The 24,224-nt window shown below is 58.0% G+C and overlaps 3 protein-coding genes across 7 annotated transcripts; 2 read left to right on the top strand and 1 right to left on the bottom strand.

Moving 5' to 3' along the window:
* Positions 1 to 760: 760 nt before the first annotated feature.
* Positions 761 to 10,806, top strand: LOC119140736 (aldehyde dehydrogenase family 3 member A2-like). Of its 5 annotated transcripts, XM_037372272.1 has the most exons (14): positions 761 to 884; positions 1,050 to 1,139; positions 1,917 to 2,114; positions 3,111 to 3,284; positions 3,467 to 3,698; positions 3,800 to 3,885; positions 4,757 to 4,965; positions 5,124 to 5,241; positions 5,359 to 5,500; positions 5,698 to 5,864; positions 6,378 to 6,477; positions 7,375 to 7,610; positions 8,633 to 8,756; positions 9,078 to 10,806. In XM_037372272.1, the coding sequence occupies exons 4-13, from the start codon at positions 3,123 to 3,125 to the stop codon at positions 8,711 to 8,713; spliced, it is 1,533 nt and encodes a 510-aa protein (XP_037228169.1). In that variant the 5' UTR covers positions 761 to 884; positions 1,050 to 1,139; positions 1,917 to 2,114; positions 3,111 to 3,122; the 3' UTR covers positions 8,714 to 8,756; positions 9,078 to 10,806. The 5 variants fall into 5 exon arrangements, with proteins under 5 accessions (XP_037228169.1, XP_037228167.1, XP_037228173.1 ...); XM_037372270.1 differs by lacking the exons at positions 761 to 884; positions 1,050 to 1,139; positions 1,917 to 2,114 and adding an exon at positions 2,732 to 2,967; XM_037372276.1 differs by lacking the exons at positions 761 to 884; positions 1,050 to 1,139; positions 1,917 to 2,114 and having other exon boundaries at positions 2,974 to 3,284; positions 9,195 to 10,806.
* Positions 10,807 to 11,334: 528 nt separating this feature from the next.
* LOC119140749 (aldehyde dehydrogenase family 3 member A2-like) lies at positions 11,335 to 16,340 on the top strand. The gene is made up of 11 exons (XM_037372312.1): positions 11,335 to 11,517; positions 12,188 to 12,367; positions 12,544 to 12,775; positions 12,877 to 12,962; positions 13,051 to 13,259; positions 13,418 to 13,535; positions 13,653 to 13,794; positions 13,992 to 14,158; positions 14,784 to 14,883; positions 15,588 to 15,823; positions 15,969 to 16,340. Exons 1-11 carry the CDS (start codon positions 11,350 to 11,352, stop codon positions 15,993 to 15,995), a joined length of 1,665 nt encoding a protein of 554 aa, XP_037228209.1. The 5' UTR covers positions 11,335 to 11,349; the 3' UTR covers positions 15,996 to 16,340.
* A 211-nt stretch (positions 16,341 to 16,551) lies between these two features.
* LOC119140715 (multidrug and toxin extrusion protein 1-like) lies at positions 16,552 to 23,804 on the bottom strand. Its single transcript, XM_037372251.1, has 18 exons — positions 23,594 to 23,804; positions 23,087 to 23,266; positions 22,894 to 22,995; positions 22,642 to 22,710; positions 22,214 to 22,362; positions 22,060 to 22,102; positions 21,886 to 21,930; positions 21,414 to 21,511; positions 21,119 to 21,216; positions 20,483 to 20,596; positions 20,291 to 20,358; positions 19,916 to 20,024; positions 19,656 to 19,731; positions 19,508 to 19,577; positions 19,048 to 19,180; positions 18,579 to 18,673; positions 17,929 to 18,076; positions 16,552 to 17,545 (listed from the first exon to the last, which is right to left on the bottom strand). The coding sequence occupies exons 1-18, from the start codon at positions 23,780 to 23,782 to the stop codon at positions 17,313 to 17,315; spliced, it is 2,019 nt and encodes a 672-aa protein (XP_037228148.1). The 5' UTR covers positions 23,783 to 23,804; the 3' UTR covers positions 16,552 to 17,312.
* Positions 23,805 to 24,224: the final 420 nt, after the last annotated feature.

The following is a 24,224-nucleotide window of genomic DNA, read 5'->3' as shown; positions in this document are numbered from 1 at the left end:
GCTAAAAAACCATTTATTGATTAGCTGTGTTACTGGGTGGACCCCTGAAACAAAATACTGCACAGCTTATCTTCTAAACCAAAGTCCTCCTTCCCCAGGCTCTGCTGGATGCTTTTGAGAGCAGGGCGAGGCACACAAAGGCATGCTCCCCAGGCCCAGCGCAGGGCTGGGATCCTGTCTCACCACGGTGCCTTGCTATAATTGACGCCAAGAGCAAGGGGTCACGAGGAATAGGGGGGAGAGGGGAGTGCCCAGCTCAGCTTCTCAATAAAATGTCTCTTGTCTCTTGCTGCTGTAAGTCTAGCCCTGGGGATTAGAGCCCCTGTAGCACTGCTTACCTCCTGATTCCTCTGGAGTTCAGTTACTTTCCCATAAATAGTTCCCTCCTTTATTGTTTCTTAGTGACTGAATAAAAATAGAAAATCCTGTCAGCTCCTAGGCGTGGGGAGCATGCTGCAGGCCATGCGTTTCATTGGGTGCTGCCTGGGGTATTCTTCCATCTCACTCAAGATCCCCCACTTCCCTGAGATCCACGTGTCTCGCCCAGCCGCTCCAGGGAGACTCAACCAATATTTTGCAACGCTTAAAACGCCCTCAGCCTTTTTTGCAGTCTGTAATTGGCTAAAAGATGTCCCTGACAAGGACCAAAAGGGACCGTCCCCCAGCACGCTGCTGCTGTCTCATTTCTGCGAATACCGAGGAGCCTGAAGGCCAGGATTCTGCGCAAGTGTGGCACGGTACCAGCCTGCTGACCGACGGGATGACCTGGGAGCTGGGACATTTGCCTCCTGTGTGCGATGCCAAGTACAAGCTATGGCAGAAAACCCTCAGGCTGAAGGATGAGAATTTTACAGGGTCTGGAGAATGGCCACTCTGGAAAACAGGTAAATACCTACCTCCCTGCTCCTGCAGACATCCCTTGATGGGTGCGCTGCCTGCAGAGGGTGCATTGCAGCATTTCCCCCACGCACAATGTAATGCTCCACGCCAAGAGCTCAAAGACTTACTCTGATTGCAGCAGTATTAATTCCTTATCTAATTTTCCTCAGACCTCCAAACAGCACAGTGCCTGGACAGAGCTCCAACCTGCCCTGCCTGCAAGGATGCTAACAGGATCAAGGAGAGCGTGTTTGCATCAGGTAATGCTCCTGGGAGGAACATTCCCACTTCTCCTACCCGTGTTTTCCTGAATGCAACCCCAGCTCCTTTTCATGTATCACAGTGCCCCATCGAGCCCAGCCTGTTTTTCTTTCACATGTTGCTCCCTGCATGCAACTATTGGCAGTTGCTCTTGTCATTCTTTTCCACGGCAGACTGTTTACTGCTGAGATTCGCGCAATAGCTTGTGAAATGTTCACGTGCTGGCTGAGCCACAGCCCACGAACGGTTAGTGAAGCCAACTGACTTCACGAAAGCCAAGCTTTTTTGGGGGGTGGGGGGCGGGGGGGGAGTCGTGGCTCAGGTGCAGCCTGCTGAGCTGGAGGGACCCCCAGCCTCCCAGAGCCAGGCTGATCTGGGAAAATGACATGAAACTGGGGGGAAACGTGGGCTCCACACTAGCCCCATCTCCTGGACACCAGCACCCAGCTGCCAGCCCTGTGCTTTTGGTGCTGGGCAGGGCTTCAGCTGGGTGTAGTTTCAGCTGAGGAGCACCAGCAATAACTGGCCTGTGGATGTCAGAAATGGTAGCGCATACAACCCAGGAGTAACTTACAAATACTCCCCTTGCATTTCTTAGAACAAGTTGTGGTGGCACTATTTTTAACTGGAATGAGCCCAGCCTTGTCTCAGCTCCTTTCCCTGCTTTTTTGGCTCGTTTCCCATGCGAGTGCTGTATCAAGGTTAATTCAACTGTCCTGTCCAGGCTATTCCTGGCGCCTGCTTTGCCTCCTACAACCCACCACCTGCGTTTTCAGCGCTTGCTGCCCGGTTTGCCTTGACTGCCTGCCCCCTCGCTCCCAGCTGGGCAGGAGGCTGCTGGCAGGGCGCTGCTAGCCACCCCCTCACCAGCACCAGCCACCCCTTCACCAGCACCTCCGCTCCAAAAAGCCGCCCCGAGCCAAGGTGCACATCGAGTTCCCACAGCATTTCCTCCGCAGAGCAGAAGCGAAGAGGTAAAGCTGCCCCGTACCCCCGTACCCCCTGCCCTCCTGGGATGGCAAACCCATGGGGGGCTTGGCCCCCTACCCCGCGCCTGCCACCATTTCACAGCCTGCGGGACCCAGGCAGGGCCAGAGCTGGGAGCCCACGGCCGGTGGGGGGTGTGTGCAGGGGTTGGGGGGGGGGGCTATGTCGGGGTGGGGGGGCTGTGTCGGGGGTGGGTAGGGTGCTGTCGGGGTGTGGGTGCTGTGCCGGGGTGTGTGTGACGTGTCTCTGCGGCCTCACTAACCTCCCGCCTGCAGCTGAGGGCCGCTGCCCCCCCCCCCCCTCCCCGGGAAGTGGTGCGGCCCCGCGGCCCCGCCCGGCGGCAGAAGCGCTCGGTACAGCCGCTGGCTGCCGCCTCTCGCCCCGCGGGCTCCCCTCCGGCACCGGCGCAGCCACCGCGCCCGGGGCGCTACCGGCAGCGGGAACCCGGGCTAAGGGCCGCGCGCCGGCCAGCCGCTTCTGCGCCCGGCGAGGGGGCGTGGCCTCGCGGCCTCTCCCATTCCGCCGCCGGGGGGGGTGTACGGCGCCGTCACGTGAGCGGAAGGCGGGAGCGGCTGACGGGACGGGACCCCGGGGGCTGCGGGGCCCTTCCGTGGGCGGGGGAGGCCCGGCGGGAGGGGGTCGCCTCAGCGGCTTGGCGCTCCGGGGCTGCTCGGAGGGGCCGTGCCGCCCTCGGGGGCCCCGCGGCCGCCGTGCTTCGCTGGGCGGTGAGGGGGGCCGGGCCGCGGGGAAGGGCCGCCTCCCCCGTGCCTGCGAGCCGCCCCCGGGCTCCTGCGCGACCTGCCCTCAGTCGCCCACCGCAGCGTGTACAGCACCGGAGAGGTACGGCAGGGTGGGGCCCGGGCGCGGTGTCGGCCTTGCGGGTGGGGTGGGGGCTGCCGGTGGGAGTGTGTCCGGTGCCGGTGCGAAGAGCCAGTTCCCAGCGGTAGCGGCGGCGGGCCGGGCCCGGTTGCTGTCCCCTGCAGCCCCGAGCAGCCATGGAGCGGATGCAGCAGGTCGTCGCCCGGGCCAGAGGCGCCTTCAACTCGGGCCGGTGCCGCTCGCTGGAGTTCCGGCTGCAGCAGCTGAAGGCCCTGGAGCGGATGGTGCGGGAGAAGGAGAAGGAGATCCTGGCAGCCATCAAGTCGGATCTGCACAAGGTGGGGGTCGGGGGGTGCTCCCTTGAGCCGCGCCTGGGCGGTGGGCGGCCCTGGGAGAGTCGGGCCCCCCGAGGGCCGCCTTGGCCGCTCCGGGTGGCTTTAGCCGATGGCCCCCGTGGTGCCGGGTGACTTGGCTGTGCCTCCCCTTGGCCGTCCCCTCTCCAAGCTCCCTGTCGTTGCAGTGTGGGCACAACGCGTACAGCCACGAGATCCTGGGCGTGCTGGGGGAGCTGGCCCTGACCATGGACAAGCTGCCGTCCTGGGCAGCCCCTCGGCCTGTGAAGAAGAACCTGCTGACGATGCGGGACGAGGCTTACATCTGCCCCGAGCCGCTGGGGGTGGTGCTGATCATCGGGGCCTGGAACTACCCCTTTGTGCTGGTGATGCAGCCTCTGATCGGGGCCATCGCAGCAGGTGGGCACCCAGCGCAGCCCCTGTCCCCCGCGGGGCCCTGGGTGGGCGCTGCGGGAGGGGAGTGCGGGGGGCTCAGTGGCCACGCTGCCTTTGTCTTGCAGGCAATGCGGTGGTGGTGAAGCCCTCGGAGATCAGCGAGAACACGGCTCAGCTGGTGGCTGATCTTCTCCCCCAGTACCTTGACCGGGTGAGCGTGACCCTGTGCCTAATGTGATTATCTTGAGGAAATACCTGTCCTGCTTTCAGAGGGCTCCTGCAGGTTAGGGTTATATCAGTTGCCCACTCTTTCCAAAGGGGCGTAAGCAGGAGGTGCAGGAAGGGTTGAATTACTCTTAAAGTACAAAGGTATGTTGACATGTTCTTGCATTTGTGTAACCTAACGTGCCTACATAACGTTGCTGCAACGTGACAGCCTTTTTTGACATTTATGACTGTGTAGAGGCGTGTATGTACTTCTCAATGCAGTAGCTGCACTTTTGGACGCTGTGCTGGGGATGTCCCCAGGTAAGCACAAGTTTGCGCTGGATGCTGGCTGTGCCTGGCTTTTCCTGACAATTGGGTGCCATTTGCTCAGCGATGGTACATCCTGGGGTTTTGTGTCCTGCTGAAACACTCTCAGTGGGACATGATGTTTGTCCTTCGCTTTTCTGGCAGTTCTGACATCTGTTACACTGTGTTGCTGAGACAGGCTGTGGCTATGACAGCATGCCCCCCCTGTGAAATCTCCCCCCAGGCGTTAGTGCTTTCTCTAGTCAGGGGGCTAGAGCTGTGGAAGGAAACAGCCCTCGGGAGAGCCCAGTAGCCATGTGTGTCCTAGGTCTTCATGTGTGAGAGCAGCTCTGCAGCCTGACTCTGCCTGGCCTCCATTTCTTTTAGTTCACGTGGCACAAAGTGGCAAGCGAAACTCATTGCAGGGGATGGACCAGGGCTTGTCTCTTCTGTCGCTGTCTTTTGTCTAGATCATAACGTAGCTCACCAGTGAGTCTGCCCCATGCAGAGCTGCTGCCTTGATACATGTCCGTGTAATCAAGGTAACTATGAATCTCTTTGCCCCGCAGGAGCTGTACCCTGTGGTCACTGGGGGAGTACCTGAGACGACAGAGCTGCTGACCCAGAGGTTCGACCACATCCTCTACACTGGCAACTCCGCAGTGGGCAAGATCGTGATGGCAGCGGCCGCCAAGCACCTGACGCCCGTCACCCTGGAGCTGGGCGGGAAGAGCCCCTGCTACATCGACAAGGACTGTGACCTGGCCGTCGCCTGCAGGTCGGGCTGTTGGAGCCCTTGGCAGGGTCCCAGCAGTGGGGCAGGTGGAAGCCTCTGGGCCGTTGTTCCCGCAGCCTGGCGTCGCTCAGGCACGATGGGCCGGGCTGTGGGGTCTGGCAGGGACTGATCGTGGAGAAACCCTCTCCCTTTCCCTGCAGGCGCATAACGTGGGGGAAGTACATGAACTGCGGGCAAACGTGCATCGCCCCAGACTACATCCTGTGCGACCCGTCCATCCAGAGCAAGGTGGTGGAGAACATCAAGGCGACTCTGCAGGTGAGCTGAGCTCGTGCCGCGGGAGTTGTGCCCGTTACAGCCCAGGTCCAAGCTCCTGGGGCTGTGGCTGTTGTGAAGGGCTGCTGAGCGCTTTGGTTCTGCTGTGCCCTTTGGCAGGAGTTCTACGGGGAAGACGTGAAGTCATCTCCGGATTACGAAAGGATCATCAACAAGCGTCACTTCAGGAGGGTCCTGGGCCTGTTGGAAGGGCAGAAGATCGCTCACGGGGGAGAGGCTGACGAGGCCTCGTGCTTCATAGGTGCTTCTGGCAGCGGCTGGGGAGGGGAGGTGGAGGGTGGGACCTTCTGCTGCGGTAGCGGGTGCCTTGTGGGGGCTGCGTGTGTCTGCAGCTTGCCTGGAGTGCGTTGCACGCAGGCAGTGCTCAGGACGAGGTCCTACGATGGACCATGTCTTCTGTCCTGCTCACGCCATCTCCCACCCTCATGTTTACCCCAGCACCAACTATTCTCACCGATGTTTCTCCGGAGTCCAAGGTGATGGAGGAGGAAATCTTTGGACCGGTCCTCCCCATTCTGACGGTGAGGAGCGTAGAGGAAGCCATTGAGTTCATCAACCGTCGGGAGAAGCCCCTTGCCCTGTATGTCTTCTCCAACAACAAGAAGGTGGGTCTGGGCTGTGCTGCCCCGTGGAGCTGTGTCTGTGCCGTCTGATCCCAAAGGTGGCCGGTCCCAGGCTCGGCTGCCCGCAGGGTCCGTGTCAGCTCCTCTTTGTGTGCGAATCGCCACGTTTGGCTCAGGGGGGCCGTGAGTGTCCCCAGGGCTGCTGGGGGCTCCCAGGCTCCTGCTGAAGGACTCTGGGTTTGCCTGACTTTGTGAAATAGGATAAAAAGCTCCATTTCCTCTTTGGTGCCACATACTCTTTCATGATTAATTTTGTTACTTTTAATACGTTGCTAGGGAAGTGAGCTCTCAGGTTTCCATCTTTCACATTCCTCCTCTGAACTTTCCCGCTTTCCTTGAGTTAACATTGTGGGGAGAGGGCTTGTCCAAGCTGTTAGCCAGAGAAAATTATCACAATGGCCTGTTGGCTCGTAGCTCCCCTCCCAGTCATGCTGTTACACAGTCTGGTGTCTTCTGAGCCCTTGCAATGTTTGTTTGTTTATTTTCTTTTGCCAGTTAATCAAAAGAGTTATCTCGGAAACTTCCAGTGGGGGTGTTACTGGAAACGATGTCATCATGCACTTCTTCCTCTCAACCTTACCCTTTGGTGGTGTCGGTAAGTTACTGGAGCTCCTTAAGTGTTGTGACTTGCTGCATGGTGTAACCCAGGGAAGAGCCGCTATTGGTTTGTGTCTGGGTACTCCTGCACCTGTTACAGACAAGAAGTCTCTGTATAGCAGATCTCAATAATAAATTATGGGAGTACATTAGGACAGGGACCAAAAGGAAAAAACCTTTGGGGGTGTTTTTGGGAAGATTGAAACAGTTGGTGCAGACTAACGTGGAAGGTGTATTAAAAACATCGGTTGCAATTGGAGTGATCGGCAGTAATTGCAGGAGGAAGGGTAGGACTTCAGCTTGGGGAGAATTGGAAGAAGTTACACAACAGCCTGCAGGACCTTTGCAAAAGCGGGTTTGGGTATTAGAGTGCTCACAAGCCAACAGTGAACCGGCACTGTTTGCTGCTGCGAACAGCGCACATTGTCCTGGAATTGGAAAACAGAGGTGTATCCTGCAAAGCTCCTCCGAAACCCTTTCTCATACAGCACCAGTCAGATCTCGGAGCCTTAGCATGGTGCTTTGAGAGGGCGCTAAACCCAGGGGAGAGCTGGAGACAGCTCAGAGGCAAAGCGAGCAGTGCAGATAGGAACACAGCAAAATACTGGAGGGTGTGTACTGAGAACAAGGTGGGGAAGAAGAGGGATGGAGCAGGGATGGATTTCTTAGAGACTGAGAAGTGCTTCAGAGAGGAAGGATCCCTTGTCCTGCAGGAAGACAGAGAATTTGTGCCTTTAAACAGCAGTGAGGCAGATGCAGGGCAGGTAACATGCAGTGCAGCTGACAAGCAACTGAAATTTTCCTGTGCTGCTTCTTGCCCTGCTGGTGGCCTCAAGTGGCCGAAGGTTTGACTGCCTGAGCCTGTGGTGTGACCTGCCTGGGTTGTGTCCTTCAGGTAACAGCGGGATGGGAGCCTACCACGGCAAGCACAGCTTTGAGACCTTCTCCCACCGCCGTGCCTGTTTGATCAAGGACCTGAAGATGGAGGGTACGAACAAGCTCCGATACCCACCCAGCAGCCAGAAGAAGGTGGATTGGGCCAAGTTCTTCCTCCTGAAGCGGTTTAACAAGGGCCGAGCGGGACTGGTCATCTTGGCCCTGCTGGGGATTGTGGCAGCGGTGATCATAAAGGTGAGCTTTGGGTCTTTGCCATCTGTGTGAGTGCATGTGCAATTCGTCTGATCTTCTGCAAGCTCATTCTTTGCAACTGCAGCCCTTTCTTGGAGCCTGGCCTGTTTTTTCTGTCTTGAGACTTACGATACCTGGCAACCTGAAATTATCAAGATCTGCTTCTCACTCTTGCAAGTGGTATCTAGAATAGGAATGTCCTCAGAGAGATCTCCTAGGCTGCTGTACTATTTATTGCTCTGCCTTGGTAGGTGACGCCCACGAGAAGCTTCCTTCAGAGGCAGAGGTTGGTACCTTTTGGACAGGTTAGGAGTGGTTTCAATTCCAGGGCTTTCTTCAGCAGTGTTGTAAGCTGCTCCACAGCCCAGCCTGGTCAGCTGCAGTTTTGTGCTGTAGTGCCCTGGGGAGGGGCGGCTCTGTCCGAAAGCCTAGATTTCCAACGAGCTCCTCTTCCCTGCCCAGCTGCAGCCCCCATCTGACCTTAGCTCAGTTATTTCCATTTCCTCCCCTGTTTCTGGCTGGGTAGTGCAGAAGGATGGGATGTCCTTCCCTCCCTGCAGGAGGCAGAGGCCTGCTGGTGCTGGCTGTAGGACTCGAGATGCCTCCTGAGGTGGAGGGGTGAGAACTAAAACTCCCAAGTGTGAGCACAGCTGGTTCTCTGTGGCTGGCAGACCAGACACGATATGTGCCCATGCTGGCTGCCCCATGCGAGGCTCAAGTGGGCACCCCGGGGGCTTAGTAAGCCTAAGGGAGCAGCCACTGAAGGGACAGGAGATGGCAGGGTGGATCAGGACTCTGCCCTTCCGCGTCTTCTGTATTGTTACTGCTGCAAGGAGACATGCAGGAGCCCAACAAGCCAGGGAAAACAGCCTGCCTGCACATTTGGATCTAGGAGGAGGTGTAAGGGCCAGCAACTGGCTCAGGCCTTGTAGCACCAGCCAGGGAGGCAGGCCCTGTCTAGGTGGATGCCTTCTCAGCGAAGGGTGGAAACTCACGGCATCTTGAAATCATTTGGGTTTTCTCAGAATCACCAGTCTGTGCTGAAGAGAAAAGCCCTCTTGATTGTGCTGGCTGTTCAGAGGCTGGGCTGGCTCAGTGTGTGGTAAGGAGCAGCAGGTTTCAGAGCACTGCTGTGGCTGTCACAGTGAGGTAGGAGCCTTCTTCTTCTCCTGTGTGTAGATGTGGTTTGAGATCGGGCAAAGCTTTGTTAGAGTAGTGAATGTGGGGCTTGGAGAAGGTTCCCCCCAGAGCCAAAGCATGATGCTTTCCCTGGCAGTGCTGGGAGCTCATACAGCATCCAAGGTAACCAGTCAGTGCATGCTGAGGGGGCAGGAGGCAGGCTAGCTGGAAGCTGGGGAAGTCACCCTGAGTGAAAGGGGCTTTGCTTCAGGCTTGTTCTAGAAAGGGAATTGTTTGGTTTTTTTCAGCAAATCCTTCACAGGACGTTGGTGCTGTGTTTTGCTTTCACAGATGGTTTACTACTGAAGAGAGAAGGCGCCATGTGCAAGTCATACTCTGAGTGCTCGCTTTGTGTCTGTTTCCTTAAGCTGTGATGTAATTTTTTTCTTTTGTATTGGGTTATTTCAGTGAGCTGTCGAGCACACAGAGTAGTCTTTAGCGAGGCACTAACCGAGAGAAGGGTCGGACTCCTAACTAAAAAACCATGCTGAAACAGAGGGACCAGTGGGTACAAGCTCTCAGGAGGACTGCGGAGCAAGACATACCAGTCCATACCTCCACCCCATGCCACGCAGAGGGCTGCTTCCAGGGATGCACACACTGTGTCTTGCACCAAAGCGCTTGCCTTCCTTCAGTGACAAACAGCAGCTGAAGTTTCAGCTGTGATTGCGCTGACAGCGTTTTCCCTGCAGTCTTCAGGATGTCTGTCTTCTGTTGTGCTCTGAACAACCACCCTCTGGGTGGTGAGTCTAGGAGAGGCTGTGCTGGCTGATGCATTTTGCCAGTAGCGATGGCTGTGAATAAACCTAGTGAGGTTCCCCTTGCCATTTATTTGAGGTGAAATATTCACAGATCTCTGCAAACCAGAATTGTTAACAGCTGGTCAAGGGATGCAGGCTGACGCCCTTTCTGGGGCTCTGGGTTTCATCATGTGCCTGTAACAATGATTTGACAGTTAAAAAATGACAAAGATGATACCTGCACTGCCTGTATCTTGCTGATAAGAACATCTTATGCTTATACAAAAGAACTTTCAGAACTGTTTAGAGAAGTGGGAATCACAAAGCACCCTGTAGTGGGTTAGCCCACATGGGCATCTGAGCCCCACACAGCCACTTGTCCGCTCCCCCAGTGGGGTGGCGAGGAGAATTGGAGGGTAAAACTTGTAGGTTGAAATAAAGATAGTTTAATAGATCAAGTGAAAGCTTGGTGTGTAAGCAAGCAGGTTAGGGAATACATTCATTCCTTCCCCTCGGCAGGCAGATGTTCAGCCATCCCCAGGAAAGCAGGGCTTCATCACATGTAACAGTCACTTGGGAAGACAGATGCCATTAACCCCCCATGTCTGCCCCACCTTCCTCCTCTTTTATCAGCTTTTATCAGTGAGCACAATATCATATGGTCTGGAATATTCCTTTGTGGTCAGCTGGGGTCAGCTCTCCCAGCTGTGTCCTATACTTACTTTTTGCCGACTCCAGCCTATGCGCTGGCGGGGTGGTGTGAGGAGACACCCTGATGCTGTGCAAGCACTGTTTGGCAACAGCTGAACCACTGGGGTGTTGCCAACACTGTTTTGGTCACAAATCCAAAACGCAGTACCATCCTACTATGAAGAAATTTGGTGACTATGGTGAAAATTAACTTCATCCCAGCCAAAACCAGTACGAACCCATTCCTGGTCAGATTCCTCCAAGGGAAAACAATTACTGAACGAGAGTGTACTCCTTTGTGTTCGAGCTTCTGAGTCTGCTATAATCCTGCACTGGAAGATAATACAGGGCTTGTTGTAGCTTGGAGAGAGGATGCTGGAAAGATTTAAGGTGAAAGGACCTTAGAAATATTAATGTTTAAATAAGATAAATTTAAAAATTATTACTAAATGCAATTAATATAGAGCAGAAAATTATATTTACTGTGCAATAGTTAGGATTTCTTCATGTCTTGTGAAAATCCATGTGCTAAGCCTTTTATAATTACATGTTTTGCAAGTACTAAATAAACACTGAGAATTTAAATAATAGTCTGAGCATGGTAAGTCCTTGCAGTCTCCTGGAGAATCCTGCCTGTCCTCTGCCACTCCCACCTCTGGCCACAGCTTGGCTGAATGTCACACGTGTGTTGCAGGATGCCTCTGTCCTGGTACAGAAGCGCAGACCGTCAGCGCAATGATGTCCCCGCTGGTGGGGAAGGACCCCCCAAAGCCCTGGCAGGGGAGCGCAGGCAGGCTGCTGACGAGGCATCCGGAGCCAGGCCAGGCGGGGCGTGTGGCAAGGCAGTGCTGGGACCTGTGGAGGAGCTGGACTGTTTCTCCTCCTGTCCTGTGCAAATCCATCCCTGGTTGCTTCCCACCTGCAGGCGCTGCCAGCCTGGGGTTTGCTCAGATGCGGACAGTAGCAGGGGCTGCGTTTGTTGGCTCCCGACAGCTGCTGTGGCAGATTGAAAGTGCTCCCTCGGCCTCTGTGCCCAGTGTGGCCAAAGCCATGTGGTCTCTCACAATCCCACCTGGGTGGCTGAGTCACTGCCCTGGCTGAACACGGCGATCCAGGGCTTCTGTGTTCACAGCATGAGGATATATCTGGGTAAAGGGCGCCTTGTATCCAGCCAGAGCACTGGACCCCAGCCAGCTGTCCTCTCGTGGGAGGAGAGAGCGCTCCGAGCCATGTCAGGGGAAGGGCTTGTGCCTGCTTGCACTTGCTGCAGGAGACTGGTGGAGAGAGGAGCTTCTCTGAAGGTAACACGCTCTTTTTCCTTCATTTTTTAATGAGTCATCTGCCTTCTTGGTCAGGACGGGGGCTGTGTCACGCAACTGCAGTGGCGAGCAGGGAAGAGTGGATTATGATGGTTGCAAGGGAACCTCAGTGTCTCGTTTGGTTGGGCAGGGACTGCAGGTAGATCTCTTGTCCTAGCTAAAAAAGCTGCTCCTGAGAAGCAGGGTGAAATCTCTGCAATGTTTCGTCATGTTCCTGCAAAGCCACGCGAGGGCTTGCAGTTACGGGGAGGATGGGTGCAGGCTGGCTCCAGACAGGCAGCTCTGCTTCCAGCCGGCTGCCCACTGAGGCCACGGTCATCCCCATGTTTCAGCTCCTTGGGAGCATCCCCATGAGTAGAGATGGAGAGGCTGGTGGGTTTAAGGGTATCCCCAAGCTGGGAGAAAGCACCCCCAGAACAGGATCTCTCAGCCATCCCCAGCGATGCTGGTTGCCAGGAGAGGTGCTCTCTGCTGGTGGATCCTGTGCAGGTGGGACGGGGGCACTGGATGCTGGTGCCTTGGGAGCAGGAGGGCACCCAAGGAGGAGAACATCTCCCAGCCTTGCTTTTGGTGGGCCATGCTGAGTGTTCCCAGGCCTGAGTGGCCCTTGGTGGCCCCGTAGTGAGCCTGGCCCGGTTGCTGTCCCCTGCAGCCCCGAGCAGCCATGGAGCGGATGCAGCAGGTCATCGCCCGGGCCAGAGGCGCCTTCAACTCGGGCCGGTGCCGCTCGCTGGAGTTCCGGCTGCAGCAGCTGAAGGCCCTGGAGCGGATGGTGCGGGAGAAGGAGAAGGAGATCCTGGCAGCCATCAAGTCGGATCTGCACAAGGTGGGGGTCGGGGGGTGCTCCCTTGAGCCGCGCCTGGGCGGTGGGTGGCCCTGGGAGAGTCGGGCCCCCCGAGGGCCGCCTTGGCCGCTCCGGGTGGCTTTAGCCGATGGCCCCCGTGGTGCCGGGTGACTTGGCTGTGCCTCCCCTTGGCCGTCCCCTCTCCAAGCTCCCTGTCGTTGCAGTGTGGGCACAATGCGTACAGCCACGAGATCCTGGGCGTGCTGGGGGAGCTGGCCCTGACCATGGACAAGCTGCCGTCCTGGGCAGCCCCTCGGCCTGTGAAGAACCACCTGCTGACGATGCGGGACGAGGCTTACATCTGCCCCGAGCCGCTGGGGGTGGTGCTGATCATCGGGGCCTGGAACTACCCCTTTGTGCTGGTGATGCAGCCTCTGATCGGGGCCATCGCAGCAGGTGGGCACCCAGCGCAGCCCCTGTCCCCCGCGGGGCCCTGGGTGGGCGCTGCGGGAGGGGAGTGCGGGGGGCTCAGTGGCCACGCTGCCTTTGTCTTGCAGGCAATGCGGTGGTGGTGAAGCCCTCGGAGATCAGCGAGAACACGGCTCAGCTGGTGGCTGATCTTCTCCCCCAGTACCTTGACCGGGTGAGCGTGACCCTGTGTCGGTCCTTGGGTTTCTCTGTGCCACAGCGACACGCTGGGTTGGGGTGACCCTGATACCCTCGCCCCCCAGGAGCTGTACCCTGTGGTCACTGGGGGAGTACCTGAGACGACAGAGCTGCTGACCCAGAGGTTCGACCACATCCTCTACACTGGCAACTCCGCAGTGGGCAAGATCGTGATGGCAGCGGCCGCCAAGCACCTGACGCCCGTCACCCTGGAGCTGGGCGGGAAGAGCCCCTGCTACATCGACAAGGACTGTGACCTGGCCGTCGCCTGCAGGTCGGGCTGTTGGAGCCCTTGGCAGGGTCCCAGCAGTGGGGCAGGTGGAAGCCTCTGGGCCGTTGTTCCCGCAGCCTGGCGTCGCTCAGGCACGATGGGCCGGGCTGTGGGGTCTGGCAGGGACTGATCGTGGAGAAACCCTCTCCCTTTCCCTGCAGGCGCATAACGTGGGGGAAGTACATGAACTGCGGGCAAACGTGCATCGCCCCAGACTACATCCTGTGCGACCCGTCCATCCAGAGCAAGGTGGTGGAGAACATCAAGGCGACTCTGCAGGTGAGCTGAGCTCGTGCCGCGGGAGTTGTGCCCGTTACAGCCCAGGTCCGAGCTCCTGGGGCTGTGGCTGTTGTGAAGGGCTGCTGAGCGCTTTGGTTCTGCTGTGCCCTTTGGCAGGAGTTCTACGGGGAAGACGTGAAGTCATCTCCGGATTACGAAAGGATCATCAACAAGCGTCACTTCAGGAGGGTCCTGGGCCTGTTGGAAGGGCAGAAGATCGCTCACGGGGGAGAGGCTGACGAGGCCTCGTGCTTCATAGGTGCTTCTGGCAGCGGCTGGGGAGGGGAGGTGGAGGGTGGGACCTTCTGCTGCGGTAGCGGGTGCCTTGTGGGGGCTGCGTGTGTCTGCAGCTTGCCTGGAGTGCGTTGCACGCAGGCAGTGCTCAGGACGAGGTCCTACGATGGACCATGTCTTCTGTCCTGCTCACGCCATCTCCCACCCTCATGTTTACCCCAGCACCAACTATTCTCACCGATGTTTCTCCGGAGTCCAAGGTGATGGAGGAGGAAATCTTTGGACCGGTCCTCCCCATTCTGACGGTGAGGAGCGTAGAGGAAGCCATTGAGTTCATCAACCGTCGGGAGAAGCCCCTTGCCCTGTATGTCTTCTCCAACAACAAGAAGGTGGGTCTGGGCTGTGCTGCCCCATGGAGCTGTGTCTGTGCCGTCTGATCCCAAAGGTGGCCGGTCCCAGGCTCGGCTGCCCGCAGGGTCCGTGTCAGCTCCTCTTTGTGTGCGAATCGCCGTGTTTGGCTCAGGGGGGCCGTGAGTGTCCCCAGGGCTGCTGGGGGCTCCCAGGCTCCTGCTGAAGGACTCTGAGTGTTGCAGTTCCCTGTGTGCCTGCCCACACTTGTGGATGCTGGCTCCTTGTGCATCTCCTGCCTCCGCCTCAGGCTCCGTCGTGCCAGCTCAGGAATTTAGGTCAGGAATTTTCACTGACACATCAGCCCCAGGCAGTTTGGGTGGGAGGGCTGAGGAGCAGCCCAGGCTCTGGCTGTCCCACTGCCACCTCCCACCTGTCCCACTGAGATATGGAGCATTTCCATTTCCCGGCTGTCCCAGCTGGGCAGATCTTGTGCTTAAGTAACATAAGCCCAGCCTCCCTCAAGGAACAAGGCACAGCCTGTCCTTCCCCCCAATGTAGGGGGTTGCAAGCATCCCCCTGACACCCCCTTGCTCTGGTAAATGCCGTGGTGTTGGTGGCCCATCTTGATATCCTCTCTTCTGTGCCATCTCTCATTCTGGGTAGCTGATCAGACGGGTGATATCGGAGACCTCCAGCGGCGGTGTGACGGCCAACGACGTTATCATGCACTCTCTGGTTCCGGATCTGCCCTTTGGCGGTGTGGGTAATGAAGTTTTTCCACCCTGGGTGCAAAAGCAGCAGCCTCTGACCCAGGTCCTGTCATGCCTGTTTGGCACTTCAGAAACTTTCAGCCACATTTTCCCATTACTATTATTTTTACTGGTGGGTTCCTTTGCAAAAAGGCTCGTTTGTGGTTGGAGCAGTGTTGGTGCCAGTGGGAGAAGAAGACCCTCTGGCACATCTGTCCTCAGCTCCAGTTCTCGTGTGCCAGGGTGTGAGATGAAGCTGCCTGGGGCCGAGCGGTTGGTTGAGTTTCCAGGTTGCTGTCAGGCTCATGGCTTTGTGGCAGAGACAATGTGGCTGAGGGCTGAGGTCCTGGGTGTTTCTGGTGGCAGGTTGCTGAATGTCCTCCTTATGTCCCACTGTTTGAAATAATAGACCCTGTTCCTCCTGTCCCGGACCCCAGTGTAAATTCTGCAGGAGAAGCAGGACTGCCCTGGGCAGGAGAGGACTGGTGCTGTTAACGTTTCAAGGCTGGGTGCACACCACCAGCCTAAGCACCAGTTCAAGGCAGTGAGCAGGTCCTCATTTCTGGGTAGTTGTTACAGCTGCTCTTCTCTTCTCTGCCTTTGGGTGTGGGAAGCACCACGACCAAGCTTTCCCCCTGTCCTGGGGGCTGCAAACTGGAATTTAAGAAAGGCAGCTGTCGCCATGCGCGGTGTGACCTGCCTGGGTTGTGTCCCTCAGGTAACAGCGGGATGGGAGCCTACCACGGCAAGCACAGCTTTGAGACCTTCTCCCACTGCCGTGCCTGCTTGATCAAGGACCTGAAGATGGAGGTTGTGAACAAACTCCGGTACCCACCCAGCAGCCAGAAGAAGGTGGATTGGGCCAAGTTCTTCCTCCTGAAGCGGTTTAACAAGGGCCGAGCGGGACTGGTCATCTCGGCCCTGCTGGGGATTGTGGCAGCGGTGGTGGCAAAGGTGAGTTTTGGGTCCCTGCTGTCTGCATGAGTTGTGCTCCCCCCTCTGTCCCCTGAGCCCCCCCTGGTCCCAGCCTCCATTGCCCCATTGCCTCAGGCTCTGCTCCCTCCCCATGGGACTCAGCTTTGTTTCTGTGCCTCCCTAGCTGGTGTCCCCCTGGCGAGAAGGGTGACCGGCAGTATGCCAGACTTGTAACCCACCACTCGCTCCCTGCGGTCCTAGTGCTGAACTTCTTTCTGCTGGAATTTCATTTCTTCCAAGGCAGCCAATGCACTGAAAAGGTAAAAGCAAACAAAACGTACCTAAAGCAGGGAAGCCCCAAGCTGCAGGCTCCGGCTCGTGCTGAAACAGGGATTGATTCAGACCTACACCACTGGTCATGCTTCAGCAGCGAGTGGCAGCAGGTGGAAGGAGGCAGCACCTGCCCTGCTTTGCAAACAGGAGCGCATCTAAAAGCTCTTGGGAATGGGGGAATCGCTTGTCACAAGGGTATCAAAACAAAGCCAGTTGTTTCTGAGCCCGTTATCTATGTGATGCTCACACGATCCCCATAGAAAGCTGTCTTATGCCAGCGGTAAGCCTAACAAAATGTAGGTCTTACTGATGGGAACAGTCCAGGCTGATTGTCCCCAGCAGCCTGCCCAGAGCAGAGGGGAAGAGCCTCTAAGAACCTGCAGCATCCCATCCTTGACAGGACTCGCCACAAGATGGGTGATGTCTCATTGCAGGGGAAACCACCTTTAGTCATCCAAGGTGTGTAAAGGCTACCTGAGGTGAGAGCAGAGGCTTTCTGAGCCGTGGCCACACTGCCCCGAGGACTCGAGCGGTGCCAGCGACTGCTGTACTGCTGGTGCGCTGTGTTTGGGACTGCTGGGGGCAGCAACTCCCCCAGGAGTCCCAGGTCTGGGCAAGTCCTTGGTCAGCATGGCTGAGCCACCAGCCATCTCGTCTGTAACTGAATTTCAATTTCTTATTGGTTTACTGGTAATCTTTTACCTCCAAACTCGTAACTGAAAGCTGACCTTGAGCCTTGCTGAATAAAACCTTTGGTTTGGTGTGAAGGCCACCTGGGGCAGGGCAGGACCTACATGCCCCCAGCTCCTGCAAGGGCTGCAGCCCCCCGTGTCAGATGTTCCCCTGCTCCATCCCGAGCCCTGCACTCAGCCCCCAGCCAGAAGAGCCAGCCCAAGTCCAGCTGGGTTTATTCTTTATTTGGCATTTGTCAGGGAGCAGCGGTGTGAGCCAGGCTGTGCTCGGCTCCCTCAGCAGGCTGGAGGGGGCTCCCAGCACGCTTGGTGCGCACCAAGCCACCCGGAGCAGCGTGTTGGGTGTCGGAGCACCCTTCGAGTGATGGCTGAGCAGATGCTGCCGGGGGCCCTTTGGCTCCCGTGGGACAGGCGTGTGCTGGATGCTCTCGCTGGCCACTCTGTGCTCTGTAAGTCTGTCAGGGGGGCTTTCGCCCCCAAAGTCCCCAGATCCCTGGTGTGAGTCAGTGTTTGCTGGTCATCAGCTTTATGACAACACCAAGCACAAGTACTGCGACGGAGGCGGCTACCACCAGCCCACGCCGGATGATCAGCTCCTTGGTGGCCATGGTGGTGGCCGTGGCGGTGGCTGGAGGGGATGTGGCAGGCGTGGCTTCCTGGGGCTCCAGCTGGTACGTTGGTCCCTCCACCCTGGTGATGCCCGTGAGCGTGACGCCGTTCTGCGCATCCACTCCCGCTGCAAGGAGAACAGGGCAGCATTGCTGAGGGCTTCTGGGGGGATTGGGGGGGTTCGTGGCAGGGGTTGTCTGAGGTCTGAAGGCACATTACAAGCAGCCCAGAGTGTGGAGAGCTCCAGCCCTTGACAGAGCTTTGGTGGGACCCGGTGTCTGCAAGGTGAGAAGTGCCCAAGGTGCCCCAGCCCTCCAGGTCACCCCCTACCAGGCTCCGTCACCCTCCCCAGCCCACCCTTGTAAATACTGTTTTCCCAGTAACTGAGGGCATCGACAGCACTGCACTGCACCCCCATTTTGTGGGCTCATTCCCAGCCTATGTGGATCCTTGGGACCCTTCCTGGGCTCCAACCCCCCACCACACACAGTGCCCAGCTCCTGGCCATACCTACACACCCCCGCACCGCCGTGGCAGGGGGGTAAGCGTGGGGTGGTGGGGCTGGCCCCACACCCGAGGGAAGTGCCTTGCAGGAGGGTTCAGGGCCTGGGTTCAGCTGCTCCGGCGACATCTGGGTCACCCCTGCGCGGCGCTGAGCCTGGGGGAGGGAACGTGCTGGGGTTAGCCAGCGGTGCGTGGTGTAGGAAACCCCCACCGAGCAAAGCCAACGTGTGGCCTCTTGCAGGGTTCATCTGGCTAGAAATAGTGCTGTGCAGCTGAAAGATGCCTGAAATGAGAGGTGCTGGCTGGTGGAAACCCCGGAGCTGTTGGGGCACACAAAATGATGCTCAGGGTTGCAGGGTTGAGGTGGCCTCGGTCACCCCATCTGCTTTGTGCTTCATGTCCCCAGCCAAGGGTGGCGCAAGGTACAGAGGCAAACCTTGAGGCCATTGAGTGCATGTGTGGGAGGGAGCTGAATATAGGGATGTGGTCGTGGTCATGGGAGCGTTGGGTTTTGCTGGGGGCACTGGAGGACAGCCCTGGGCAGCACTGACATGTGGGATTGAGCCTGTGATGCTGCCTCATCCCTCTGCGATCCCAGCCAAGGCACTGAGGACCTTCCCACTGGCAGAGCGCGATGCTGTGGGTGCACAGGTTACCTCCTCGGCTGCCTTCTTCCAGTCCATGCGGCAGATGTAGGTGATGAAGCAGGTGCAGAGGATGGAGACACAGGCAAGCATGCTGAGCCACAGGCCTGCGGAGGGCATGCCGGCATCAGCCAGGTGCCACCGGTGGAGCAAACCCAACCAAACCAGCATCTCGGGACAGTGAGGCAAAAAGGGGGTGTCACCGAGGTCAGCAAGGGTGTGGAGATGGGGTGGCTGTGGACACCTGCTGTGGGGATGCCCGACAGACCTGGCAGTGGTTGCTTTTTCCCAGTACAATTAAAAGCTCTCAGTAGCTGTGGGGACCATCCCAGTCCACCCCAGTGTGCCCAGTCCCCAGCCAAGGAGGAGGGCAGAGCCGGGCGGGAGGGTCATAGTTGAGCCATCAGTGGAGCTGGTGGGAGCCAGGTACCCAGGGGGGATTTGGGGGAGAATGCAGTGCTGCGTGCCCGGGGGTCGGTACCTATGACGCCGATCCTGGCCACGAAGAGCAGCACAGCTCCCAGGGGCAGGCCCACACCATAGTAGCTCACAGCATTGAGGATGGCACCGAATTTCTGCTTGCCTATGCCTCTGAGCACCCCGCTGCAGGCACCCTGCCGGGGAGAGAAGAGGGGCTGGGGCCAGGGCTGGGACCGCCACCTTGGCTGGATTCAGGGCTCTGCCACTGCCCAGGGGCTGGTTCACCAGCCTGGTGATGAACCAGCTCCCTGCCTCTGCCCGGTTAGCTCTGTGGTCCTGTGGGTCATCATCTTTTATGCACTTGGTGTTTTCTAAGGGGTAATTCCAGTTGCTGCGCAGGGTCCGGGTGCATGTGCTGGTGCTCACCCGCAGCCCAAGGGACCCTTGACCAACCAACCTGTGATGCTGCCACTCAGCACTGAGGTCCCCTACCGAAAATAGCAGCATCCCCAGGGACTTACACACATGGCTTCAAACAAGTGGAAGACAACGTAGACAGGCATGACCCAGGCCACCAAGTCAACAATCTCCCTGGGGACAGAGAAGAGCCAACCATTGCTTTTGGGAACTGACCGCCGTGCACCAAGGCCAGGAACTGGGAGCACTCACTTTTCGCTGGTGAAGATGTATCCCAACACATCCTTTGTGGTGGCCAAAATGGCCCCCACGGCTATGCAAAACCCCCCTGGAAAACAGAGCAAAGCACTGAGCCCAGTGATGGGGAGCTGGGGAGCAGCTGAAGGGAGAGAGCAGGGGGAGAAGAGGGAACACGGGTGTATGGCGTGGGCAGAGGGCTGCAAACGCTCCCTGCTCCTGCCCGGCCTGGAAGGAGCCCTGGCACAGGCGTCCCGGCACGTGCGCAGCCTGACCTGTGCAGAGCAGGCTGGTGGAGGAGGACCTCTTGGCCATCTCGGTGTCACCGGCGCCCAGCGCGTTGCCCACCTGCACACTGGCAGCCGTGCTGAGCCCCAGGGGGATCTGTAACCACAGGGCTGAGGTTCACGCGTGCATCTGGGTAACAGGACCAGCGCAGTGACAGCAGAATAACCACTCAGCAGAGGGGGGATGGGGTTTAGGACTTAATTTAAAACATCTCCATAGGAGGGAGGGATAGGTGGGAGCATGGAGAGGCTTAAGTGCGGAGGGGGAAGACTGAGATTTGCTGGAGCTGATTTTTGCTGGGTGTCTGTCCCAGGACTGTCCCTAGGGAGCCCTGGGCTGAAATAATAACCCCCAGCCCTTACCATGAAAGCCACCACGGACACCTCGTAGATGATGGACTGGGCAGAGAGCTCTATGACACTCAGCAGGCCTGGGGGAGAGGAGCGGGTCAGTGCTGGGTGTAGGCACCTGCTGGAGAGCCGTTCTCTGCCCCTGCAGATGCTGCTCTGGGTCACACCCTGGCCACCTTCTTGCAGTTCCCTCTCTCCACTGACCTATCAAGAAGCTCCCGATTTCGTAGGTCCACCACTCAATGCAAATCATGAGCATGCTGGGGATGGCCAGGGAGATGAAGCTGTCCCACTCCAGCAGACACTCACTGGACCAGCCTGCAGAGAGGATGAGAAACATTACCTGATGGATGACCAGACTGGCCACATGTTACATCCTCGAGAGCACCCGAGACAGCTGGAGGTTCCTGCTTGCAAAGCCACCAGGGCAAAGCTCCTCAGCTCCGTAGGACCTCCAGCAGCAGAGTGCATCTCCATGCTCTGCTGATGCCGTCCTGTGGGCCACAGAGCGGTGCAACCTTCAGCTCATCCCTCCTGTAGCAGTCTAAGGACAACCTCGTGCCATCGGCTGTGCTCATCCGGCTTTGGGGCCGAACCCTACAAAGCCTCAGCAGAAAGTTTCATTTCTCCAGAATTAATGTTTACTGCCCGGCACGGTGCTCTGCCAATGCTCGCGCATGACGTGCTGCCACCGAAGCAGCACGGCATTCCCGGAGCGTACCGGGCTGAGGTTAATATTTCACCATCAGGACTAACAGAATTCACTTGATGGAAGTGGTGGAAGATTTTTGAACACTCATGTAAAGCGGGAACCAGAGGGAGCTGGGGAGATGCCCTTACCTCCCCAGGTCTTCACGTGGAGTTTCTTGCCTGTAATGTACAGGAACAAGAAAATGGTTTGTGAATACTGAGCAGCAGTGTTGGCCCAGGCAGAGCCCCTGCAAAGGAAATGAGAAAGGTCATCGGCATCCTGCTCATGCTTCCCCAGCCTCGGGGTGCCAGAGCATAATGTCCTGCCCTGCCCCCATGAGCACCAGATGCTCCACCATGCCTGGTGGTGCTGACATCCCTGAGAAGTCCTTTGCCATTGCCACACGCTGTGTTTTCCCCTCTGTGAGATGCGGGTGTTACTCACGCGATGCCCAGGTGGAGCACGTAGAGGAAGATGCAGTTTGCAACCACGTTGACGATGTTGCCGACGATCCCGCTCAGCACCAGCGGCCACATGATCATCTGTAAAGAGGAGGAGATGGGGGCTACGGTGCCTTCATAAAAGCTTCAGGAGAGAGGTGTGGAGGTCACCACCAGCCCCACGCTCAGCAGCTTTCCCAGCCAAGAAATAAGCTTCTGATGATGGCGCCTGCTTAGGAAATGAGTGTGCTGGAGGTAATTCCCTGACGTGGGGAAGTGGGAAGGGAGGTCTATTAGGCAGATGGATATAGCTGGCTGTGGGATGGGGTGAGCTCCAGGGTCAGAGCTGCTCTGGGGACACCCTGGTGGTGGTGGTGTCAAGCGTTGCCTGACCACCAGGAAGGTTGAGCATGAAAACCTTGGGTGCATGGTTGAAGGGAGCTGGGTCTCCTTGGGTGCGAGGGCTCAGGACCCACCTGGTTCTGCAGGTATCTTGTCTCCAGGTTATAGAGAAAAACTGCCTGAAAAGGAAATCGGTGGCTGAGATGAGGCCAGCACCGAGCAGGGGCTGAGCTGCTGTGGTGGAAAATAGGAGCAGGATGGCCAGTGGCTGTGCGTGGCCAGCATCCAGGGTGCCCACAGGGACTCACCGGGAGAGCAGGGACAAATGCCATCACGTAGCGTTGGGTTAACCTAGGCGGACACGAGAGGCATTGTTATGAGGGGCCATGGCCATAGCCACCCTCCTCACAGCCCCACCATGCTGGGGAGGGACGAGGTGTCTGGGCGATGGAGCCACCTGACCTGGAGACCTCGGGGTCCTGGCGGATGAGAAGCAGGAGCTGCTCAATGTTGATGAGGATGGCGCAGCAGGGGAAGCAGCAGAGCAAGATGATGAGGGTGGCGCGCTGGAGGATCACCCCCACACGCAGCAGGTTCTTGCTGCCGTAGGTCTGCAAGGCGGGAGGGTGGAGGTGAGCTCTGCTGCACTGGCAGCGTGCTGGTGCTGGGGGACAGGGACCCCACAGAGCATGGAGCAGCCCTGACAACCACCCGGGAAGGATGTGGCATTACAAGAGGAGCAGGGAGCTCCCTGTTAATGGCATTGCCGCTCAGGGACAAGCTTCCCCAGCTTGCAGGTGCAGCCAGGGCTCCATGCAGTGCCTGGGCAGCATCAGTCAATGCTGGAAAACCCCGTGTCTCTAGGACAAGCGCCAGCATCTCTTACCCACCTGTGATATCAAGGTGTCACACGCCGAAGACAAACCATAACCTACAGAGATGGCAGTAACATTTATAACCTGGAAACGGGAGTTAAAAAAAACAAAGAGTGAATGTGAGCATTTAAGACTTTCAGGTCGAGAGAGGAGCTAAAATGAAAAGCAGGAGTCTGAAATCTCTGTCCTTGTCCGCCTCTGTTCCCGTATCCTGTCCCAGTGTGGGAGCTGGTGCCCGGCGCTGGGGCAGCTCCCAGGAATGCTTACGGCAATGGCCAGCGTGACGGAGGCCAGCTCGACCTTGCCCAGGTGGCCGCAGAATATAGAGCTGACGAGATGTATCAGGAAGATCAGCAGCTGGATGAGGATCTACATGCAAGGAAGAGGAGAGGCGAAGGTCAGTGATGGAGGTGAGCCATGCAGCCGTGCTGCGGGAGCACTCTCCTCCCCAGGTCCTTACCAGTGGCCCTGCCAGCACCAGCAGCTTCTTTGTGTCCTCCCAGAAGTTGTCCGGGAGCAGGCGCCAAAGCCAGCGGCGTTTCTTCCCACAGCTGCCGGGTGTGAAATCATGCTGGCCCACAGCCATCGCCTCGCTGAAGCCGTTCTCTTCAGGGAGGCTCGCCTGCTTCATGCTGCCGCTCTGCCAGGGCAATGAAACAACCTCCTTCCTCCGCACTCTGTTAAAGCCACCCTGCCAGGGTGAGCAATGTGTAACCACGGCAGGGTGAACTTCAGCCTGGGCCGGGTGAGCCGACCACATGCTCTGCGTGCCGGCAGCGGGGTTGGCGATGGGAAGCGCAGGCAGCGGGGCAGGGCAGGGCAGGGAGCTGGGCAGCCCAGGGAGGGTCCCGTGCGCCACTGCGGGCAGGGCAGAGGAGCCCAAAGGTGCAGTGCAAGGCACTTGCTGCCTGCCCTGAGCCACTATAGGGGCTGAGCATTCCCAAATCGCTCCTGCAAGCCCTCATACCTCTGTCCTGCTTCGCCGCAGCTCCGCCGGCCGGTGGGCTGGAGGGTTGTCCTCCTCTTCCAGCAGCGATGGAGGATTCCTGGGTCCGTGTGCCGTCCCCGGTGAGCTGCGGCCGGCAGTGGCAGGGCTGCTGGCCCTCTCAGCCCCTCTCATCTCGGCTTGGTGGTGGCCAAGACAAGCCGGCCCCATTGGCTCCAGCTGTCGGACTTGCACAGCATGACAGCATCAGGTTTCACTGGCACGGCTCCCCCAGGCCAAATATAGTGTCCTGCCTTGGCCCACACTGGGTGGGGAGGCCGAGGGGAGCTGCCGCCAGGGCACAGCCCCTCTCCTACAGAGCAGGGGGTGGGCTGGGGTAGCCCGTGGGGTAGAGCAAAGTGGGCTTCATGCTCTCCCCAGGCTCCCATCCCAAAACTACTGGGGTTCTGAGCAGGGCAGAGTCTGCCACATCCTCCCCACATCTGGGCAGAGGCTGCTGAGGTCAGGTTCAATGGCTGTTTCAAGCTTCGTTGTATCACATCTTTGCATTCCCAGCCTACAGGCAACCAGCACTGCATGCCAGGAGAGTTGTGGGGCGACAGGGAGATGTGGTGCACCGGCTGTACCTGGTATTTACCGCCCATGGCTGAAC

This window comes from Falco rusticolus, chromosome 1, assembly GCF_015220075.1.
Source record: "Falco rusticolus isolate bFalRus1 chromosome 1, bFalRus1.pri, whole genome shotgun sequence".
In the NCBI taxonomy this organism is placed as follows: domain Eukaryota; kingdom Metazoa; phylum Chordata; class Aves; order Falconiformes; family Falconidae; genus Falco; species Falco rusticolus.
Note: the sequence above shows the minus strand (reverse complement) of the source record. Positions and strands in the feature narration are given on the sequence as shown.

Bases quoted from the DNA above. Each gene is read 5' to 3' on its own strand.
- LOC119140749 (XM_037372312.1), top strand. From the start codon at position 11,350: ATGAGGATATATCTGGGTAAAGGGCGCCTTGTATCCAGCCAGAGCACT. The intron at 12,368-12,543 runs GTCGGGGGGTGC...CTGTCGTTGCAG, and splicing joins CGGATCTGCACAAGGTGGGG to TGTGGGCACAATGCGTACAG. The intron at 12,776-12,876 runs GTGGGCACCCAG...TTTGTCTTGCAG, and splicing joins GATCGGGGCCATCGCAGCAG to GCAATGCGGTGGTGGTGAAG.
- LOC119140736 (XM_037372272.1), top strand. From the start codon at position 3,123: ATGGAGCGGATGCAGCAGGTCGTCGCCCGGGCCAGAGGCGCCTTCAAC. The intron at 3,285-3,466 runs GTGGGGGTCGGG...CTGTCGTTGCAG, and splicing joins TCAAGTCGGATCTGCACAAG to TGTGGGCACAACGCGTACAG. The intron at 5,501-5,697 runs GTGCTTCTGGCA...TGTTTACCCCAG, and splicing joins CGAGGCCTCGTGCTTCATAG to CACCAACTATTCTCACCGAT.
- LOC119140715 (XM_037372251.1), bottom strand. From the start codon at position 23,782: ATGGGGCCGGCTTGTCTTGGCCACCACCAAGCCGAGATGAGAGGGGCT. The intron at 22,103-22,213 runs GTCAGGTGGCTC...GTGTCCGCCTAG, and splicing joins CAGGACCCCGAGGTCTCCAG to GTTAACCCAACGCTACGTGA. The intron at 20,597-21,118 runs GTAAGGGCATCT...TCCTCTCTGCAG, and splicing joins CCACGTGAAGACCTGGGGAG to GCTGGTCCAGTGAGTGTCTG.